At 51.5% G+C, this 19,909-nt stretch overlaps 2 protein-coding genes across 5 annotated transcripts in view; one reads left to right on the top strand and one right to left on the bottom strand.

Annotated features, from left to right (window-relative positions):
- Positions 1-7,444, bottom strand: part of Itga7 (integrin subunit alpha 7) — a 19,940-nt gene extending 12,496 nt beyond the window's left edge. For 2 of the 4 annotated variants that reach the window (XM_051176009.1, XM_051176007.1), the window contains exons 1-5: positions 7,068-7,444; positions 2,328-2,455; positions 2,149-2,228; positions 865-1,120; positions 245-376 (exon numbers count right to left, since the gene is read on the bottom strand). In XM_051176009.1, coding sequence (XP_051031966.1) covers positions 245-376; positions 865-1,120; positions 2,149-2,228; positions 2,328-2,455; positions 7,068-7,273 — 802 coding nt within the window. In that variant the 5' untranslated portion in view covers positions 7,274-7,444. Of the gene's footprint in view, positions 1-244; positions 377-531; positions 710-864; positions 1,121-2,148; positions 2,229-2,327; positions 2,456-7,067 lie in introns of those variants that run through there. The other 2 variants (XM_051176008.1, XM_051176010.1) reach the window with 2 other exon arrangements.
- An 8,784-nt stretch (positions 7,445-16,228) lies between these two features.
- Bloc1s1 (biogenesis of lysosomal organelles complex 1 subunit 1) lies at positions 16,229-19,710 on the top strand. The gene is made up of 4 exons (XM_051176013.1): positions 16,229-16,360; positions 16,980-17,052; positions 18,991-19,123; positions 19,529-19,710. The coding sequence occupies exons 1-4, from the start codon at positions 16,300-16,302 to the stop codon at positions 19,637-19,639; spliced, it is 378 nt and encodes a 125-aa protein (XP_051031970.1). The 5' UTR covers positions 16,229-16,299; the 3' UTR covers positions 19,640-19,710.
- The last annotated feature ends 199 nt before the right edge of the window (positions 19,711-19,909 follow it).

Here is a 19,909-nt window from a genome sequence, read left to right on the forward strand (position 1 = left end):
GGGCAGGTCGGGGAGAGACACCAGGGAAGGAAAGGCCAGCAAGAGAAGGGAACATGGGGTAGGAAGAAAGAGACAGATAAAAAAGGCCAGAAGAAGGTAAAATGGGAAGGAGGGGAGGAAGACACAGAGAGAAACCAAGAAGCCAGAAACAAAGCAACAGAGAGAGATGGAGACAGGAAGATGGGAGCGTGGAGAGAGAGGAAACTAGAATTAGAGAGGCTCTGGACCAGGGAGGGGTCCCTACCAAAGTAGCTGTTGGCAGGGACCGGAATGAGGCGGGGGTTTTGCTCCTTCTCGCCCCCTGCCTCGTAGGGCCCATCGTCCAGGTGTGCCAGGTCCGACGAGCCCTGTGCACAGAGCTCCACTCTGGCTGTGCCTGCAAGAACAGTCCCTGTCACTACTGAAGGCAGGAGGGAGGCGCACCCCTCACTCGAGACACTCCATGGGAGAGGCCCACGGGGAAGCCCCCTGCCCTCCTCCACCTCCCTGGCCCAAGCTTCTAGTGTCCCCCAGACATGGCATCACACTCACCAAGTGTCAGCTCAGCCAGTGGCAGCGTGCAGAGACGGGAATGGCAGTGATGAGGAGTGAGCTGCTGTGCTGGAGCATGCAGGCCCTGGCCCAGCCGTGCACGTGGAAGCTCATGCCAATGTGTAGATAAACACATGGCCATGCAATGGAGGGTAGGCACCCCCATTCACTTATAGGCTAGAAAGATGGGAGTAGTGGAGGGCATGGCCCTGCCCCAGCTCAATATGCCAATGAACCCGCGGTCGTGCCTGGCCACGTGCTGCTGGCAGTCCCGTCTCTGAGGTAAGAGGAGGTTTTGGTCTCCTCCTCCACCCTCCCCAGTGAATGACTCACCCTTCCAGTTATAGGTTCCTGGAGCCCCAAAGACGAGATAGTGGCTGTCGGGGGAGAAGGTGGCAGCTGTGCCCTGCTGGCAGAACCCAAACTGTTCATGGCCCTGGGGGCGCCCCTCACAGAACTTCCACTCCCCACCATCCAACTCATCACGGATGGCCAGGTCCTCGCTTAGCACAAAACAGCGGCCAATCACATCCCGAGTCTCCAGGATCTGGTCCACTCTCTGTCGAGACTCATATCTGTGTGCACAGGTCTGTGAGAGAATCGGGGTGGGGCGGGGCAGGGCGGGGTCAGGTCATTCCCCTGCGTTTACCAGGGACCTACATGCTGCTCATATGTAGGCAGACTTTTGGCAAGACACACACACGTGCGTGCACACACACGCACGCACCCGTGGCACGCTCACACAACCCTATGCCAACATCACTTGAGCACCGTCACCCATCCAGTGTGAGGTCCTTATCCAGTATCCCATCTGTAGCCACTTGAAGAAAGATGGCTTTGCCTACATCCACCTGGATACTCACAAACGTGTAATGGTACATAGAACATGTGACAATCTTGTAGTGTGTGTTCATGCAGATGTGTGCAGGGGAACATGCATGCAATATCAATGCACACATACATGTGTCAGGTGCATGTGAAAATTAGAGGATAACCCTGGGTGTCATTCTTCAGGAGCTGTTCGATTCTTTTGAGACAGCCTCTCACTGGGACCAGGGCCCTTCCAACTGGGCTAGACTGGCTGGCCAGTAAGCCCCAGGGATCCTCCTGTCTCTGCCTCCCTATTGCAGGGGTTATAAGCACAACCTCCAAATGTTGCTTTTTTTAATGTTGATTCTAGGAATCCAACTCAGATGCTCATACTTGAACAGCAAGCCCTTTACTGAGTCACCTTCTCAGACCTTTGTAAGTGTTATCACCTCCAAAAATAACAACCCCTAGCATCCATTCTCTGAGAATTACCTCCTCTCAGGAGCATGGCTCAGAGTACCATGTTTGCAGTGGTCCTTTCTCTCTACTCTCCTTTGGACTTACAGACTAGAAAATTGACCATTTAGTTAACATTGGTTGTATTCAGCCTCATGATGGCTTCTACTGATAATTGTATTTCTACGTATGTTAGTGACAGACACAGAAGAGAAAAAGACTTGTCATAACTAAAAGGCATGATGCCACAAGACCTAAATCACAGCACTCAGGAAGCAGAGAGGGAGGAGGATCCCTTTGAGCCTTTGATCCCATCATAACCTCTGCATTGTCCCAAGAAGTAGTACTCACGACAATCTTGCCCCCGGGTCCCTGGCTCCGAACACTGACTCCCAACCACTGGTTTTCCTTGCTTTCCTTTTGCACATTAGCTGAAGAAAGACACTGGGTATCAGGGGAGGGGACAGGAGACAAAGTCCTGCCCACCCCTCTTCACATGCCGCCCCCACATCACAATCCCAAGGCCACACCTCCCCGGTCGATGTCGACTCGGTAGCAGTCCGTCTCCTCTAGGCTCAGGGGACAAGCAAAGAGGCCTCCAGTGCGATTTGCTTGCTGCCCAGGAAGAGCCAGGGCCTGGGGAGCACCCACCAGCAGCCTGTAGGATGGGAGGGATAAGGGCTAGATTCCGAGGCCAGAGTGCTCCAACCACCGCAGAGCTTCCCTGGCCCCAACCCCTCAGTGCCAAGCAGAGTGTTCCAAGTACTAAAGGGGGGAAAAAGTAATTTTTCTCAAATTCTGGCAAGGACGTGTTAAAAGACCTGGACCTACAATCATGTTGTATGTGTACTTATTCTCTACATAGAGCACCAACAGAAAGAGTGAATAGAGACACGTAAATACACACATGCCAGCCAGCCAGAGCAGCCTGTCAGCATTGCTAGCTTAAGAGAACTGCCTGTTCCTAGCACCTGTTCCCAACAAGCTTCTCCACCCCCTGCTTGGCCCCAGCCTCGGACTCTGCCCTCCTCCCTAACCCTGGTCCAGTTGAAACCCTGCCAGAGATGGCAAGAGAATGCTGGAGAACGACCAGCAGGCACACAGACTAGCACTGTAAAGGCTTGGGGACAGCTTCGGGGACCAGATGAGAGGCTAGAAATGGACTGCTTCCCCTTCACCATGTGTCCAGCAAAGACCCTACCCAGGGTAGCTCTGGAAGCCCCAAACTCAGCCTTGCCCACTGGCATGGACGTAGGGAAAGGTTTCTCAAAGGTTTCTCTAACCCCACCAGCCCCTCCTCCCCACACCCAGAACCCCTTTCCCTGCCCTACCTTTGCCTCCCACATCTTTCCCTTTTCCTCTCCCTCCACCCCTACCCAGTCTTCTCTCTCTCTCTCTCTCTCTCTCTCTCTCTCTCTCTCTCTCTCTCTCTCTCTCTCTCTCACTGCCCCCTTAGCCTTTTTCTTAGTTACAACTTTCTTGGCAGAACAATTTTCCATGATTACAGCCAAAGCGTCTTCCCCAGAGAAGGACTGTGCTGGGAATGGATGCTTCCTGGGTCCCCCAGGACTGAGCCCAGAAGCCAGAAGTGGCAGGGAAGTAAGGTAAAGTAACTGATACCCAGACAGCAACCTTTCTCTTCGGGAAAGGCTCAAGAGTGGTAGGCAGCACTCTTGACAAGTCCCAAGTCCTCTCCCCCCCCACCCCCGCTTCCATGTCCCATCCTGGGGGTAAATCTCACAACTGCCGGACAGTATTACAGACAGGCATCTGCGGGGCACTGAGCCAAACCTTGTCGAGTGCAGGGAAAGGTTCCCACAACCCCTGCTGTCTCTTACTTAGCAGCTGTCATCTCACATCAGAGCCAGTGTCAAGCAGGGTCGGGGGAACGTGCAGCTGGAAAGATGGCTCAGTAGTCAGGATTACTTGCTGCTCATGCAGAAGCCCTGGGTTCTGTTCCCAGCACCCACACCAGGTGGTTCCCAATGGCCTGAAACATTCCCACTCCAGGGGATCCAATGACCTCTGTGGGCTCCCGTACTCACATGGTGCACATAAATGTATATGCCACAGAGAACACACACAAACACATACATTTTTTTTAAAAATGTAAAATTCATCTTTTACGATGTGGGATGAGGGATCAGGAGGGTGGCTTAACAGGTGCACTTGTTGCTCCTGCAGAGGATCAGGGTTTGGTTCTCGGCAGCCACAAGGCAGCTCATGACCATTTTAACTCCAACTCCAGGAGATCTGACATTCTCTTCTGGCCTTCATGGACACTAGGCATGCAAGCAGTGCATGCACACACACACACACACACACAGAGAGAGAGAGAGAGAGAGAGAGAGAGAGAGAGAGAGAGAGAGAGAGAGAGGCAATATATATATATATATATATATATATATATATATATATTTTAAACTGGGGGAAGCAGGAAGAAAGAGAGGACATATGTTCATCATTGTCTCACCACCGTTGACTGATACCCCATCATACACCAAGCTCTGGGTCAGGCACTGATTGATATAAGACGACATAGTACCTTCTATAGGCCAAGCCCCAGGCTGGACAAGGAGGTTGGAAAAAAAATTAACCTTTACCACTCTCCCCTCAGATTCCTAGGAGATGAGCCACAAGCGTTATCCTAGGTGATTTCACAGTGCTGTAAGATAAGGGTTCCTGTCTTCCAGATGAGCATACTCATTCAAATGCTTCAAGCAAGAAACCTGCCCACATTTAGATCTATATCTGCCTAATTACTTGGTCAGTCCACTCATTGCCTGGCCTGTTTTCAGAAGGCTGAAACCACTCCAGAAAAAGGAAGAGAGGGGAAAGGTGACACCCTGGGAAATCCAGGCGATGGTGCCCTGGGAAAACAAACCCCAGCTTTCACACCCGTCCGCAGTGCACCAGCCTGCAAACACACAGGATGCTGTCTGTTACACTGGGGTTGTCTGACTTATCTTTGTGCTCACCCCATAGGAAGTGCCGGGACTCATTTACTGGGCTCACACCTTTTGTGGACTCAGGGAGACATGCAGGGCCTGCACTGCCCAGAGTACAGCTGCACAGCCAAAGAAGTAGAAGTGTGTGTTCAGGGTTGATGTCTCCCCTGAAGGTCAAGAGCGGCAAGAAGGAAAAGCTTCATATAGACAGACACTGAGTAGCCGCTCCCACTCCTGGAAGAAAGAACCCAGCCACTTCTTCTGGAACACGAGCACCCCGTCACCTCTGCTCCAGCCACATTCTCCTTCCTGGCTTCATCCCAGGAGCCCAACCACCCCAGGGCCTTCAGAGAGAACAGTAACCACAGCTCCAGCCACTGCAAGGGGCAGGGGTGGGCGTGAGGGTGGTGTTGGCCGCTGGGTACAGAGTGCACCTGGGAGCCCCATAAGTAACACACTACCAGAGCTTCAGCCCCAGTCTGCCCCCCCCACACCCCAACCCAGTGCAGTCTGAGTGGCCCTCTGGGAAAGCTGCATGGCTGGCCAGGAAGGCTAGCTCAGCCTGGGGCCCCTTCAGCCAAGCTTCTGGAACCTGGATGCTGTAACGCTGTTGTTCTCAAGCTCTCTGAAGCCCAACACAAGAGCTCCGGCACAATGAACATTTTCACAGCACTCACTACAAGGCTTGTGCTATTCTAAGCTATTTTATGTGTATTAAGGACTTTTAATCCCACCCCCAAACAGCCCCATATGATAGAGACGTTGTACCACAGTTGATGAGAATAAATGAGGTGACAAATACAGAGGAAAGTAAGGTCAGACCTCAAAGTTTTATCTCTAGGTTAGACTGGAAGCAAACGAGGTCTTCTCGTCAGGACAACTTCTCCGTGTCCCCCCCCCCCCCTTACCCCTTACCCTACAGACAGTAGAATGCCCCCTGCTGGAGCAAAACAGAGCCAGACAGTCAGGCCCCTCCGGGAATGCCCCCAACTTGGCTCTGAAAGACAGGATCAGGGGCCACCTTCAGAGAAGGGGAAAATAAATGACAAGAGACAAGCTATTAAAAATAACCTAGAATTTGCCTGGAAATAACTCAGAGAGTTCGGCATGTCCTAAAAAGGCCTCCGGGCCTGGAACGCTAACAGATGGGGTAAGGAAGGAGGGAGGGAGGAAGGGATGAAGATGAAGCTTGCTAAGGGCTTGAGACATCAGTCGGCTTCTATCTTTCCCAAAGGTTTAGAGAGCATGCCTTCTCCCAGATGGCAGGAATAATGGAAGAAGGAAGATTAAGGCTACCCCCACCTCCAGAGGATGAGGAGGAAAAAAAACTGTTGTCCCTGCCTCCTGCCCCCCAAACCAATAGTAAGGGGAGAAGACAGTCCCTGGGGACAGCATCGATCCCAGTAATGGACACTTAAATGTGGCGTATGCATTGGCTATTGGGGGGGGATGCCCTTTGGCGGGAGGGGGTGGGAAGCTTTCTTCCTGTCCTTGCCTCTTTTTCTGTGTGGCAAGAATCAAGGATACAGAGACACAGTCAGCTGCAAGTGTGTCTATCTACCAGACGTCCTGAAAAGATGACAATTGTCCTCTACACCTCACTCCTCCTTGTCTTTCCCTACTAAGGAGATTTCTGGAGTTGGGCATTCCCTGAGGAGGAAAGGAAGCAGCTTGGCACCTTTACTGGATCTTGCTGCTGCTGCTGCTGATGTTGAGGATGATGTTGTTGTTTCTGGCAGTGGTGGTGACACCATCCCTTGCTACTACTCGGAGTCTATTTTCCTGCCACTGTCTGTGACTAAACCATCTCTGCAGATTGCCGGGCCCTCTCTGGTCCTCCTCTAGCCTCCCGGCTGTGTTGAGCCATGTCACTCCGGGCCTCCCTGCAGTCATCACTCCATGCTATTTGTTTTCTCTCCCATGGCACCCTCATCCTCTCTGTCCTTGCCCACTCCTTCCACCCTGTACAGAAACAGAATGCTCAGCCCTCCTTGCCTGGAGCAGTTCGCCGCTGTCCCCACCCACCCATCCACCTCCAAGGAAGAGAAGGAATCGGGCATGCAGGGCTGGAGCAAGGATGCAAACTGAAGGGAAAGGCAGAGGGAAGGGGGTCTCTGGCAAGAGCATTGGTCTCCAACTCATTCCCCCAAGGCAAGAGCCTGCGTCTGGGGATCTGGACAAGACCAGGCAAGACTTCAAGTTAGGGATGCCTGTGGGCAGAATATGGTTGAAAGATTGAGAGACTGGTAGGTGCGGAGTTGGGAGAAGGGTATGTAGCCCAGGGCTTGAGCCTGGAGACTCTGGGCGGGTACGGTGACTCACCAGCTCTGGGGTCGAGGCTGTAATTGTCGGTGCAGGGCTACCGAGAAGCCGAAGAGGCTGCCAGCTTCTCCTTCCTTGCGCAGAGCGCCCATCACATCCAGATTGAAGGCGACAGCCCATGGTAAGAGCAGTCCAGCGAACAAGTATCTAAGAAGGTAGCAAATCCCAGGGGGCCGGAGGGAATTGCAGCTCGGAATCCTACCCATGGGACCAACCTTGCGAGCGCTCCGTTAGTGCGAGGAGATCGTCGCGCGCCTGGAGCCCCCAGTTCTTCCCAGGAGTGTTTCTGGTTTCAGAAATCTGGCTGGTCTTTCAGGAATATTCCAATCTTTCACCTTGGCACCCCTCTTAAGTCCTCCCCTCTCCTCTGCCCCAGGACCAGCTAAGTACAACTACTGCAGTGGGAGAGCCAGCGTGCGCTCCGGCTCCGCCTCCTCTCCGGGATGCCGCCCAGACCCCGCCCCTGGCCCCGCGCTGCCCCGCCCCCTGCCTCCCGGAGCAGATGGTGACTGCTGCGCACAGCCAAGGATGCCCAGACCCTCAGCTCGGCTCCGCTCCGATAGAAATTAGTCTAGCACCTGCCTCCCCACCCTAGCGCACTTCTCGCTTCAAAAAAAAAAAAAAAGTGGAGGCTGAGCTCAGGAATGTGGAGAGAGAGAAATACAATAGGAAGAGAGACCTGGGATGAGGGTGAAGAACTGACTACCTGAGAAGCCGAAGCACTATTTAAATACAGAAGCGAAAGCAGAGGGTTCCTGGGCCTCTATCTCCAGTGCTCCTTTACTGACTCCGACTCCCCAGAGTAGCATAGCGCACCTCTTAGTCTGTAGGAATCAAACCACTTCGAAAGAACGACTTAGGGCCCACAAATAGCATCAGCATTCTAGAGACCCGAGGGAAGCAAAGGCACAGAGAAAACACTCAGCAGGTGTGGAGAGTGGAGCAAACAAACAGGGAGGAAAAAGAACGGAGAGCAGGAGGAAGGCCAAGCAAGAGTTAGCTCAAAGTGCAGTGAAGAAAAAAAAAAAAAGTAAAATAAAGAACTGCAAATTAAACTGTGGAGAGGGAAGAGGGGGTCAAGAAGGGCAAAGAAGAAAGACACTTGGCCTGTTGTTTTGTTTTTTTTTAATTGTTGCTGCCTTTTTAATTGTTGCGTGAGTGTGTGTGCGCGCGTGTGCGTGCGTGCGTGCGTGCGTGTGTGTGTGTGTGTGTGTGTGTGTGTGTGTGTGTGCCACTCCACCACTACAGGCAGCGTTTATGCCTCATAGCCAAAGCCTGAGGCAATTCTGTTCCCTCAAGCAGACTCTTTCACAGCTACTAAGGAAACTTATTTAAATCTCTGTCCTGCTAAAGAACTCAAGATTCAAAGGTTGAGGTAGAATCCTGCTTCCCAGAGAGGATGAACAGCAAGAAGTGCACCTCTTAGTGTATCCCAAGAAGTCCTTTGAGCTTTTTCTCGACCTTCATTATAAACCCTCTCCACCTGGCTCCTCCCTACAATTTCCTGTCAGCTATTTGCTGACCCAGCCTCCTGACTGCAGGTGAATTTTATTTAACCAAACGCATCTTTGCATCGTTAAACAAATGTTTCCGAGCATAAACAAAAGTAACACACCTTAAAACGATATTCTACAACTCGAGACGAAGGCACAGAAAGGGAGATTCCTGCTATCCACTCTTCTCCGGGACTGAGCAAAAGGAGTAGGGTGGGTCACCCAGGAATCCCAGCAGGCAGAGGCAGGCAGATCTCTGTCTCTGCGAGGTCAGCTTGGTCTACATGGAGAGTTCCAGGCCAGCCAGAGCTACAGAGTCTGTCTCAAAAGGAAAGAGGAGCAATGAGAAGCCAAACTTTGTGGCCCACGCCTGCAAACCTCAGCGCTAGACAGACAGACAGAAGGAAGCCAGCCTGATCTACGTAGCCAGGGCTACAAAGTGAGACGTGTCTCAATAAATGAACCAAGAGTGGGCACAGAGTTTTGGGCTGGTTCAGAAAAGAGATCTCTGCAAGCAAGACCCTGTCTCAAAAACAAGAGTTCTCCCTGGGCTTCTTTTCCCTCCCCCACTCTAGGATAGAAGCAAAGGGAGGGGACTTTTTTCCCATCTCTCTGCTATTTATAACTATAATCCAGAAGCGGTGCCAGGAGATGAGATGGGAAATAATTTGGCAGAAAGGCAGCCTCACAGCCTTCCACTTCGCCTCTTGGCTCCTGACTCTTACCAGGCATCGGTCTTCAGGCTTCACCTCAAGTTCTGTTCTTACTGCCCCACATGTCACTCTTGGAGCTTTCGCAGTCCATTTCTCCATGTCTCTGCCCTTCAAATATCTCATATTCTTGTGATCTCTCCCCTTTCTTAAAGGCGGCTTCTCCTGGGTCCCTCACACCTCCCTCCTTCAGGATTATACTTCTCTGGCAGGGAAAAAAAGGAATGTGGGCTCTTACTCTCATCACTGGACAATATTTGCTGCTGGGTAAGTTACAAGGCATGCGATGGTTTTGGCCATGTTTGTAATGCTCTGCAGCTGTGTAGCATGCCTCAAAACTGTTGCTATGACACAGACACATGCAAGGCTGGCACTACTAGGTTCTAACTCCAGTGTTCCCCGGTGTTTCTTCTCCGGCGTGTTTGTGTCTCAGAGCCCCCGTCAGCAGAAAAGAGATGATACAGAAATTCAGAAGAGCCCAACAGGGATGGAACCCAGTACTGATGACTCCTCCCCTGGCCTCTGACTCTGGTCAAAATGCCTTTAGAGTCCCAGCTGCCTTCCTTTCTGCACCTGCAACTTGGCTTGCCTCTGTCTGCACCCCCACTGAGCTCCACCAGCTTCCCATAAATCCGAGGTTGAGATCGGATGCCAAGAATCTGCTTCTGACCTCCTCTGCCCAAATATTTGAGAAGTCACCTCACCCGCCACAGGATGAAGATGCAGAAAATAAGAGAGATTGGTCGCCCAAAATTAGCCAGGCTATAAATAGTGGGCCAAGGGAGGGGAAGAACACACAAGACTACTAGACCAGCTTAGTAATGAAGACAAATATATTTCCCTAAGGGATAACCCGAAGCAGAATGTTGCCATGCTGAGCCACACAGTAGGTGAACATACATGAAGAAACTAGAGAGACCCAGAGAGTGAGGCGAGGTCAACATTAAATGCCCTGCCAGAAAGCCTCTTGCCGTTGAGTCAAGAGTTTAGAAATTAGTAAAATGCTCAAAGCAATGGTCAAAGCTGGGCGTGGTACTGCACTCCTTCAATCCAAGCCCTCATGGGCCAGCCTAAAGTCCAGAAGAGCAAAGGGCAGGGGCATAGCTTAGTGGAAGAGTCCCTGCCTAGCATACATGAAGTCATGAATTATGATTCCCAGCACTAAATACATAAAAATACTGTGTTAAAGCATTGATATAACATTCTCAAAATGACAAAACTACACAGAAAAAGAGCACGCTAGTGCTTCCAGGAGATAAAGGGGAGCAGGCAATGAGTCCAAGTATTAAGGGAAGGCTCAAGCGAGGTTCCTTCACAGTTGCAGGCTCTGTATTGTGGTGGAGGTAAAATCTACACGTGGGGTAAAATTGCACAGCACTACAAGCAGAGATGACAGCATGTGTAAACGGCACTTTAAAAAATGAGTAAGGCCTGCAGATTACTAATGGTATTGTACCGATGTCAGCTTCCTGGTTCTGACGTCAAACTGCAATTACGAACCATGTCACCATTCTAGGATACTGAACAGAAGGTCCCCAAGCCTTTTGCAATTGTCTCTCATTCTAAAATTATTTTAATTACTGGGATAAGAAAAAAATTAAAAATAGGGGAAAATTATTTTAATTAAGAAATATTTTAATTGAGAAATGTCTATACTCGGCAAAGACAGTGGCTGTTTTCTCCAGTCCCTTCCCCAACCCTAAACACCTTTTCCACCTGTGCATGGAGCCCCTCTTTACCAGCTCCTCAGAACATACTTTTTCCAGCTGTTGTGGCTAACGTAAGCAAACGCTTCTAGAAGGCACACTGCATGGGCCACTTCTCTCTTCACCCCCTCTGGTAACAAGGGCTTGGAGTGTCTGTCTGTCGAGGGTCAGGCTTTCTCCCCCCAAGACACACAGCTTGAGGACTTTCTAGCTCACCCCACACACTTCTCGGCACTAGAAGCCTTTGCTGGCCTCTGAATTCTGGCTGTAGCCAAAGCTCATACTGGGGGAGTGGCTGAGAAAGAAAGAACATAAATGCGATTGAGTGAAGTCCATAGGGAAATGGCCTGACCACTCTGGACTTCGAGGACCCAAAAGAAACTCTTGCATGTTGGAGAGAGGACCAAGGGGTCACTTCCCACAGGGAGCCATTTAGACCGTCTTAAGGGCCCCTTTTCTTTGAGCCCTGGCTTTAGACCAACATTTGGAATTTGGCCACACTGCCAACAGCCCCCTCTCTTGAAGCGGGGCCAAACTTCCTAGTATGTGAAGCCTTCTCCACTCCCTCCATGTACTCCCTCAGTCCTCACCCAACCCCTAACAACTCAGCAGTTCCCAGCACTAAGGTTTGGCCTAGATGCTCTATTTGGAGCTGGTTCAATAATACTAACTCTGAGAGAGACCTCAGAGGAACAAGGGAACTGTGAAGAAACATTCATTTATTCTAATGTAAAATCATTCAGAGACATGAACAGAATGCGATTTCAAATGCATTTTTTTTTACTTTGTTTACTTGGTTGCTGTAGGTTTCCATTTGTTTCCTTTGTTTTCTTTTCTGTTTGTTTGGTTTTGGAGACAGGGTCACCCAGTGTAACCCAAGAGGGTCTGGAACTCACTCTGTAGCCCATGCTGGCCTTGAACTTGTGGCCAGCATCCTGTGTTAGCCTCCAAAGTACTGGGATTACAAGTGTGAGCCACCTCACCCAATCTAAAAACTTGCAAGTATTTGTTTGGAGAGGTGGCTCAGAGAAATGTGCTTGTTATGCAAACACATGGAGTGGAGTTCTGGTCCTCAGAGCCCATGTGAAAGCCTAAGATGGACAGACATGGGAGCCACCTGTAATCCCAGAACTCGAGGGGTAGGCTGGGTCCACTGGAGCAAGCTAGCTAGATAGACTAGCCAGAACTGGTGAACCTGGGGCTCAGCAAAAGACCCTGCCTCGATAAACGAAGAACCATTGAAGAAGCCCTAGTGTTAATTAACCTCCGGCCTCCACACATACCTGCATGGGCAGCCTCACACACTCAGACCCAAGAAATACAAATAAACACACACATAAGCATACTACAGAGAGAGTGGGAAGGGGGATGGGGAGAGGGAGAGACAGTCATGAGTAGGAGAGTCATCCTCTGGAGATGCAGGGAACTTGTGTCCACGTTTATCAAAGTCAGGGTAAGCTGATGAGCTCCAACTACAGCAGAAACTGGGGTCACGGGGTAAACAAGGGTCCAGGCAAAATCAGATTAAAGATAACATCGGTCGGAGTCCCCGGATACAGCCACCCCGTGTCCACTTCCCAGCTGTAGGGCAGAGGAACAACCAGTATGTGGGTGAGAAGAGCAGAGACTGACGTCAGCCAAATCCTGGCAGTCTCTAGTGTGAAAAATGTCAGGAAGTCGTGCCAACTTAGGTCAGGGGAATACAAGATGGTCCTAACACTTTCTCTGAGTCACTCCTGAAATGCCCAGTACCAACCCCTCTCATTAGCCCACCTTCTCTATCCCTCTCAATTTTTGTCTCCCTTTTCTGGCACCCTGATCAATCCAAGCCCTTCTCTCTCAAGCCCCCAGGCTTTGAGAGTGAAGCAGGCATCTTCCATTCTGCCTGTTTTGCTTGCTTACTGCAGCTAGACGAAGGAGCCAGAGCGGGGGGGGGGGGCGGCGGCGGGGACCCCTGGCCCATGCTGCCCTGTGATATTCTTCACTCTTCCAGCTTCTATTGATCAGCCCTTCCATAGAATAGGGCCTCTTCCAAAACACTCCTCCCCTTCCAGGATTCCCTTCAGCTCACACCCAACAGGCTCCCCTGAAAACTGTTCAGGGTCTCTGCTTCCTGGGGTCTCTCCCATGGCTTATGTAATACAGACTCCCATGAATTAGCCTGGATTTTTATCCAAATTCTGCCCATCAGGAGTTCCACTTCCTAACACAAAACTCAGAATCTTCACCTGCATGCTAGAGAAGACCGTAATTTTTGTTGTTGTTTTGTTTTTCAAGACAGGGTTTCTTTGTGTAGCTTTGGCGCCTGTCCTGGAACTCACTCATGTAGACCAGGCTGGTCTCAAACTAACAGAGATCGTCCTGCCTCTGCCTCCCGAGGGCTGGGATTAAAGGTGTGCACCACCACAGCCTAGCGGTAATATTTTTCGGGACTGTTCTAGGAATTAAATGAACACACAAAGTGCTTGGCCTGTTATGAGTGTTCAGAGAATGTTTATAATAGACACATAAGCATACAGATACACATTATCCAGCATTTTTATTTAGCTTTTGTGTGTCTTTAGTGCTGGGGACTAAGGGCAAGTACTCCACCACTGAGCTACATCCCAATACAGTTCCTACTCAAGAATTTTATCATGGGGACTTGGAAAGATGGCTCAGCAGTTAAAATCTCTTGCTACTTGTCTTAGTTAGGGTTTCTACTGCTTCGATGAAACTCCAAGACCAAAGGGCAAGTTGGGAAAGAAAGGGTTTATTAGGCTTACGCTTCAGCATTGTTGTTCATCACTGAAGGAAGTCGGGACAGGAGCTTGTAGTGAGATGTTCACCTGTCTGCACCTGTGGCATAGACCATGCCCATTGGGGGTGGAGACAGGGCCAGTCTGAGGAGGGGGCTCGGAGAGCTCTCTTACTTGCAGCATGGGGACAGGAGAACATCCAGAGGCATGGGACCAGGAACCTGCTGGTGTTCATCTGTCTATGATGTTCATCTGTCTATAATAAACATCTATTCGGCCTATTTGTTTCTCCTGATCCTTATCAAACATCAACAGGAGCTCAATCAGGGCAGGATCTGAAAGGGAAAGCTGATGCAGAGGCTATGAAGGGGTGCTGGCTTGTTCTTGTAGAACCCAGGACCAGCAGCCCAGGGATGGCACCATCACCATGGGCTGGGCCCTCCCACATTGATCACTAAATGAGAAAATGCCTTACAGCTGGATCTCAAGGAAGCATTTCCTCAGCTGAAGGTCCTTCCTCTGATGGTTTTAGCTTATGTCAAATTGACGCACAAAACCAGCCATGTACGCTACTCTCCCAGAAGACCTGAGTTCAGCACACAGCACCCCGCCAAGTACCTTAGAACTGTCTTGGATTCTAGCTCCGGAGGATAAGTACTCTTGCGGTCCCCACTGGCACTGTGAGCATACACACATACATGAAAATGAGAGCTCCTAAATGTTATTCTGACAGTTCGTGAGATTCTGCTTAACGCTGTCATTTAACAGCAGTTTCATGATTCTTCTCACTCATCTCCCAGAACATAAGACGCCACTCTTCAAATTGCTGAACGAGGGCCAGCAAGGTCTGAATTCCATCCTCAGGACCCATCTGTTAAAAGAGAGAACTGAGCCAGGCAGTGATGGTGACTGTGTTTAATCCCTGCACTCGGGATGCAGAGGCAGAAGGATCTCTGTGAGTTCAAGACCAGAGGGAGTTCCAAGACAGCCAGAGCTACACAGAGAAACACTGTCTGAGAGAGAGAGAGAGAGAGAGAGAGAGAGGTGACTCCCTAGAGTATCACCACAACCCACACAAAAAATAAACGAAATAGATAAATGCACAAATGGATCAATAATTCTCAACTCTTATTGAGAAATTTCAGTGGGGTGCTGGCAAGATGGCTTAGTGGTTAAGAGCACTGGCTGATCTTACAGAGGTCCTGTGTTCAATTCCCAGCAACTACACTGTGGCTCACAACCATCTGTAATGAGATCTGGTGCCCTCTTCTGGCCTGTAGACATACATGCAGGCAGAATACTGTACACATAATAAATAAATCTTAAAAAAAAATAAAGAAATTTCAGCAGGGCAGTGTTGCACACCTCTAATCACTGTACTCGGGAGACAGAGGCAGATGGATTTCTGAGTTTGAAGCCAAACTGATCTAGAATTCCCCATTCTTCCACCTCAGCCTCCTGACAAGTTTGCATCAGCTAAATATTAACCTAATCACCTTATTTTATTAACAATAAAACTATTATTGAGCAGGTAAGCAAACTGACCAAATTTTGCTCAGCATGTCTCCACATTTGTTTGTTTTTGCCTTGAGACAGGGTCTCTCTTTGTAGTCCTGGCTGCCCTGGAGATCACCCTGCTTCTGCCTCTGGGGTGCTAGGATCAAAGGCATGTGCTACCACGCCGGGGCATGTCTGCACACTTGTAATGCACTCCATAGCCCCAGTTGCTTGTGGGCCTGAAGTAGAAGACTCCTGAATTACAGGCCATCCTGAAAAGCACAGGGAGCCAAGAGAAACAGACAGAAAGACAGGCAAGCAAGCAGGCAGGCAGAGAGGCAGACAGACTGTAACAACAGCAGTAAATTAATGATGTTTATAATTTTTCTTGTTGGAATTAATCCTGGAAGCATTCTTTCTTGGGCAAGAGAGGCACTGTATAATTTACCTTTCACTTTGCCAGCACTTAGGTTTCTGCCACGACTAAAATGGGTTCGCATTCCCTGACCACAAAAGGGCAGGGATGGAGTTTGCATTCGCCACTCAGAGCCCGCAACATTAGCAAAGCTCCCTAGAAGGCCGCTTGTGGCGCCTAAAAATGCTTCACTGTAGTGAGTTCCCAGAGCTAGGGGAACCTAGGTGGAGTGGTGAGGTGACTCTGGGCTGGGAAGAGAGGAGAGAGCCTTCTCTTCTGGGGGAGAGGAAAGCGGGAATCCAGAGTGCCTGCCGGCCAGCAAGCAGTGCCAGGAAGTAAGGCGAGGGGAGGAAAAGCATTTCAATGCGTTCGGGGACGGACAGACGGACAGAGCACGTGGAAACCGACTACCCAGCATGAGTGAATAGGAAAAGCGCTTCCACGCTAAAAAAAAAAAAAAAAAAAAAAAAGAACCGGCTCACCTACTACACCCAACCCTCCACTTCCCTCCGTTACAGTCACTACCGATTACCCAACGCCAGAGAGAGAGGGCGGCTCCCGCGTCACGTGACGCCGCCGCCACGTGACCCCGGCCCGGCGTGAGCCCCGGCGCAACCCAGCTCCGCAGCCCGCGGGAGGGGCCCTTTGTGCCCACGCCCGGCCAGATACGACCATGCTGTCCCGCCTGCTCAAAGAACACCAGGCCAAGCAGAATGAGCGCAAGGAGCTGCAGGGTGAGCGCGCAGTCCCATCGGCCGCGGCCTAGCTTCTGCCCGAAGCCTGGCCCTCGGGTGACCTCCCGCTCCCGGGGAGGGCGCCGGCTAGCGGGCGACCCGAGTGCAGGGCAGAGGATCGGGGCCGGCACTTGCGGAAGCTCCGGGCCCCTCGGCAACTCCCCCGACCCCGCCTAGGCGGCGCCTGAGCCCCGCCCCCGGCTCCCCACACTGGGTGCCAATGGGCCCAGGCTGCCTCACCCCGGAAGCGGGAGGGAGTTGGGGACCGCCCAGCGGCCGGTTCCAACGGGTCTGCCACCACAGCCAAGGCTGTGAAGCGTGCCCTTCCTAAGGCCCACACTGGGAATCCTGGAGTTGCCAATCCATTGCCCAAAGTAGTGGAGAAAGGGTGTCTGGGACGAGTCCTGGCCGTGCCTGTGGGAGTCCCTTCCCCTCTCAGGGTGCCAGTTTCCTCGCCTCCAAATTAAAGGGGTTTGGTTTGGTTTCATGTATGTGAGGTTCTTCTGTAAAGGGCTGACGTTGGTTGGCAGTTTCTAGAATAGTAATAAGAGCATGGGGAGCCCATGAGCACCACCTCTCAAATACAAACTCTGTTCAATCCTTGTCCCCCTGTCCCCAGAGAAGAGGCGTCGAGAGGCCATCACTGCAGCGACCTGCCTGACCGAAGCTTTGGTGGATCACCTCAATGTGGGGTATGAACCTCTCCGCCCAACTGGTTTCCTCCACCCACCCCGGTTAGACAACGTCCGGGCCGTCCTCCTGAAGGATCCCGGCTCCCCTGATGCCCTCTCCCTAGTGTAACTTCATGGAAACTTGAGTCACCTTTGACTCCTAAGCAGCTGCAGAGGATGGGAAGTCAGGACAGAACCCCCCCCTCCCCAAACTGACTTCCCTGGCACAACTTAATGCCATCTGGCCAACTCCACTCACCCTTTTTATGGCCAGCTGTCACTTGGGTGGGAGGGAAGGACAACCTCTCTCGCCACATACCGTCTTTCCTTCCTCACCTCCTACTCTGGCGAGCCTGGGAAACAACTGGCAGGAACAAGATGGCACAGCTGTGCCAAGAGCTATGACAAAACCAGGCTGTCCCCTCCCTTCCTTCCGGGGTCTCCAGGGACCCTCCCCCCAACCCCAACCCTAAATGAGAACGCCAGTGATAGCCAAAGACTTGGAAGGATTTCCTGGACCTGGGTGACTCAGAGAGACAGCAGAGATGGTAACTTGATAGTCTGTCTATGGGAAGAAAGGAGGTACATGTCATGCCTTCCACAGGGCAAGTAGAACAGCTCCGTTGTAAATTCAGAGACTGAGTCATCCAAGGGAGCCGTGCAGGGGCTGGGGTCATCTCCATTACTCATCTGAGAAGAGATGAGGGGGAAATGGCTTCTGGCCTCTGGTCTTCGTTTCCAGACAGCTCTCTCCTCTCCGGACTCCCACACTGGCACCTCCTTTGCTACCAATTCTGAGGCTGGCCGGACTTCTCTCTTTTCTATTTACTTGCTAGATGCCACCCCACTTTCAAGCTTAGATGGCAGCTAAGCCAAATCCAGATTAGAAAGGGTTTTGTGTTGCTTCCCACAGCTCCTGTTCTCCAGAAAATGAAACAAAGGCGTAGTGTGTCTGGGCCCCTTGTCAGGTGCCCTGCCCACTTTCTTGGACACCCCCCCTTTGCCTCCTTTGCCCCCACACATTCCAGTGGGTGGCGGCACCGGATGTGGACTCCCCTCACTGACCTAGAGCTTTGGGATAGGGAACGAAAAGGTCATCCGCTAGTAAGAGAGGGAACAGTGGTTACATACAGGAGGGAAAGCAAAAGACGGAGCACCAACGTGTGGTAGTGATGGCAACCACAGCCAGCACCTTGATTGGCCAGAAAAGATGGATTGCCTGGAGTGTAAGGACAGGAGTGTGTGAGTGTGTGTGTGTGTGTGTGTGTGTGTGTGAGTGTGTGTGTGTGTGTGAGTGTGTGTGTGTGTGTGTGTGTGTGTGTGTGTGTTCGTTCACTCATCTTTGTGGGTCAAAGGACTGTGGGTGGTGCGCATATGCCTGTGATCCCAGCACTTGGACAACAGAGGCAGGAAGATTAGGTCAAGCCAGCTTCATCCCCATGGCAAGTTTGAGGTCTTCCTGGCCTGCATAAGACCCCATCTCAAAGGGTGGGGGAGAGGAAGAGCCAAGGAAATCTGGGATAGGCTTATTTGACCCAGGGTTCTGAAGGCGGGGGTTCACTCTCCCACCCCACCCCATATTCAGGGAGGGGCCTGATTTCCTTCCCAACTGCTTGCAGAGATCGATGGGCTTCGAATCACTGCCAGATGTGAATTTTCCCATGCTCCCTTTCCCCTCCCAGCTCTCCCTCTGGGATATCCCCCAGGTTAACCCTCCCTATCCCCCATCTCAGCTACAGAAACTCCTTGAGAGAATGAGAAAAAGTATGCTTCTAGTCAGCTCACAAATGGGCTTTCTTGGGAACCCTAGGGTTCTAGGAAGGAGCCTGCTTCATTGGGTCACACCCAGAAGTCTCCCCAGTCCTACCTCCTGGCTAATGTCCTACCACTATCGTAGGGCCTGGAGACCACCCCCTATGAACTGGATGAGCTGACATCCTCCCCTCCTCCAATCCTTAGTGTGGCCCAGGCCTACATGAACCAGAGAAAGCTGGACCACGAGGTGAAGACCCTCCAGGTCCAGGCCGCCCAGTTTGCCAAGCAGACAGGCCAGTGGATTGGAATGGTGGAGAACTTCAACCAGGCACTTAAGGTGGGCCACACTCAACCATCGGCTATGTTTAGTCTCATAACTGTCTCAGACAGGGAATGAAGTGGGAACGGTCCCAGATATTCCTTCTGGTATCAGAAAGGCTAGAAAGAAAAAAAGGCAAGGTCTTGGGATGTAGCTCAGTGACGAGCCCTGGGTTCAATCCTTAGCTCTGCAGAAAACCCTCCAGTCATACCTGCCACTCCGGAGGCTAAGGCAGGAGGGTAGCCTGAGCCCAGGAGTTGAAGCCAGTGTAAGCAATATTGCAGTGATCCACCTCAAAAGGCAGGCAGGCTGGCAGGCAGGCACAGGGAAGCAGTTGGTGTATCTGAGTGAGCGAGCTCAGCCTAGGAAGCACAATCTACCCACCCTGATTCCTGACCTCCAATCTCCTCTCCCCCTTCCCAGGAAATTGGGGATGTGGAGAACTGGGCTCGGAGCATCGAGCTGGACATGCGTACCATTGCCACTGCGCTGGAGTATGTCTACAAAGGGCAGCTGCAGTCTGCTCCACCCTAGCCTCTCCTCCCCTCTCCCCCTCCCAGGAGGGAGACTGGTAGGTCATGAATAAAACCCAGGCTTCCATTCTGTGTGGTGTGTTTGACAGAGTCACTGGCTCCCGTGTCATAGTGGAGGGTTCCAGGGTGGTTTCCCTGTGGGACGAGTGCCTTTTGGTGGAGGGTGACAATAAGCCCTCCTACTGTACCTACTCTTCTTTGAGCCTGCTGCAGGTGCCTTTTGGCTGAGCAGAAAGTTTCCTCGTGCCTGCTGCCCAGGAGAGGTTTCTGC

This window comes from Phodopus roborovskii, unplaced genomic scaffold (genome assembly GCF_943737965.1).
Source record: "Phodopus roborovskii unplaced genomic scaffold, PHOROB, whole genome shotgun sequence".
In the NCBI taxonomy this organism is placed as follows: Eukaryota; Metazoa; Chordata; class Mammalia; order Rodentia; family Cricetidae; genus Phodopus; species Phodopus roborovskii.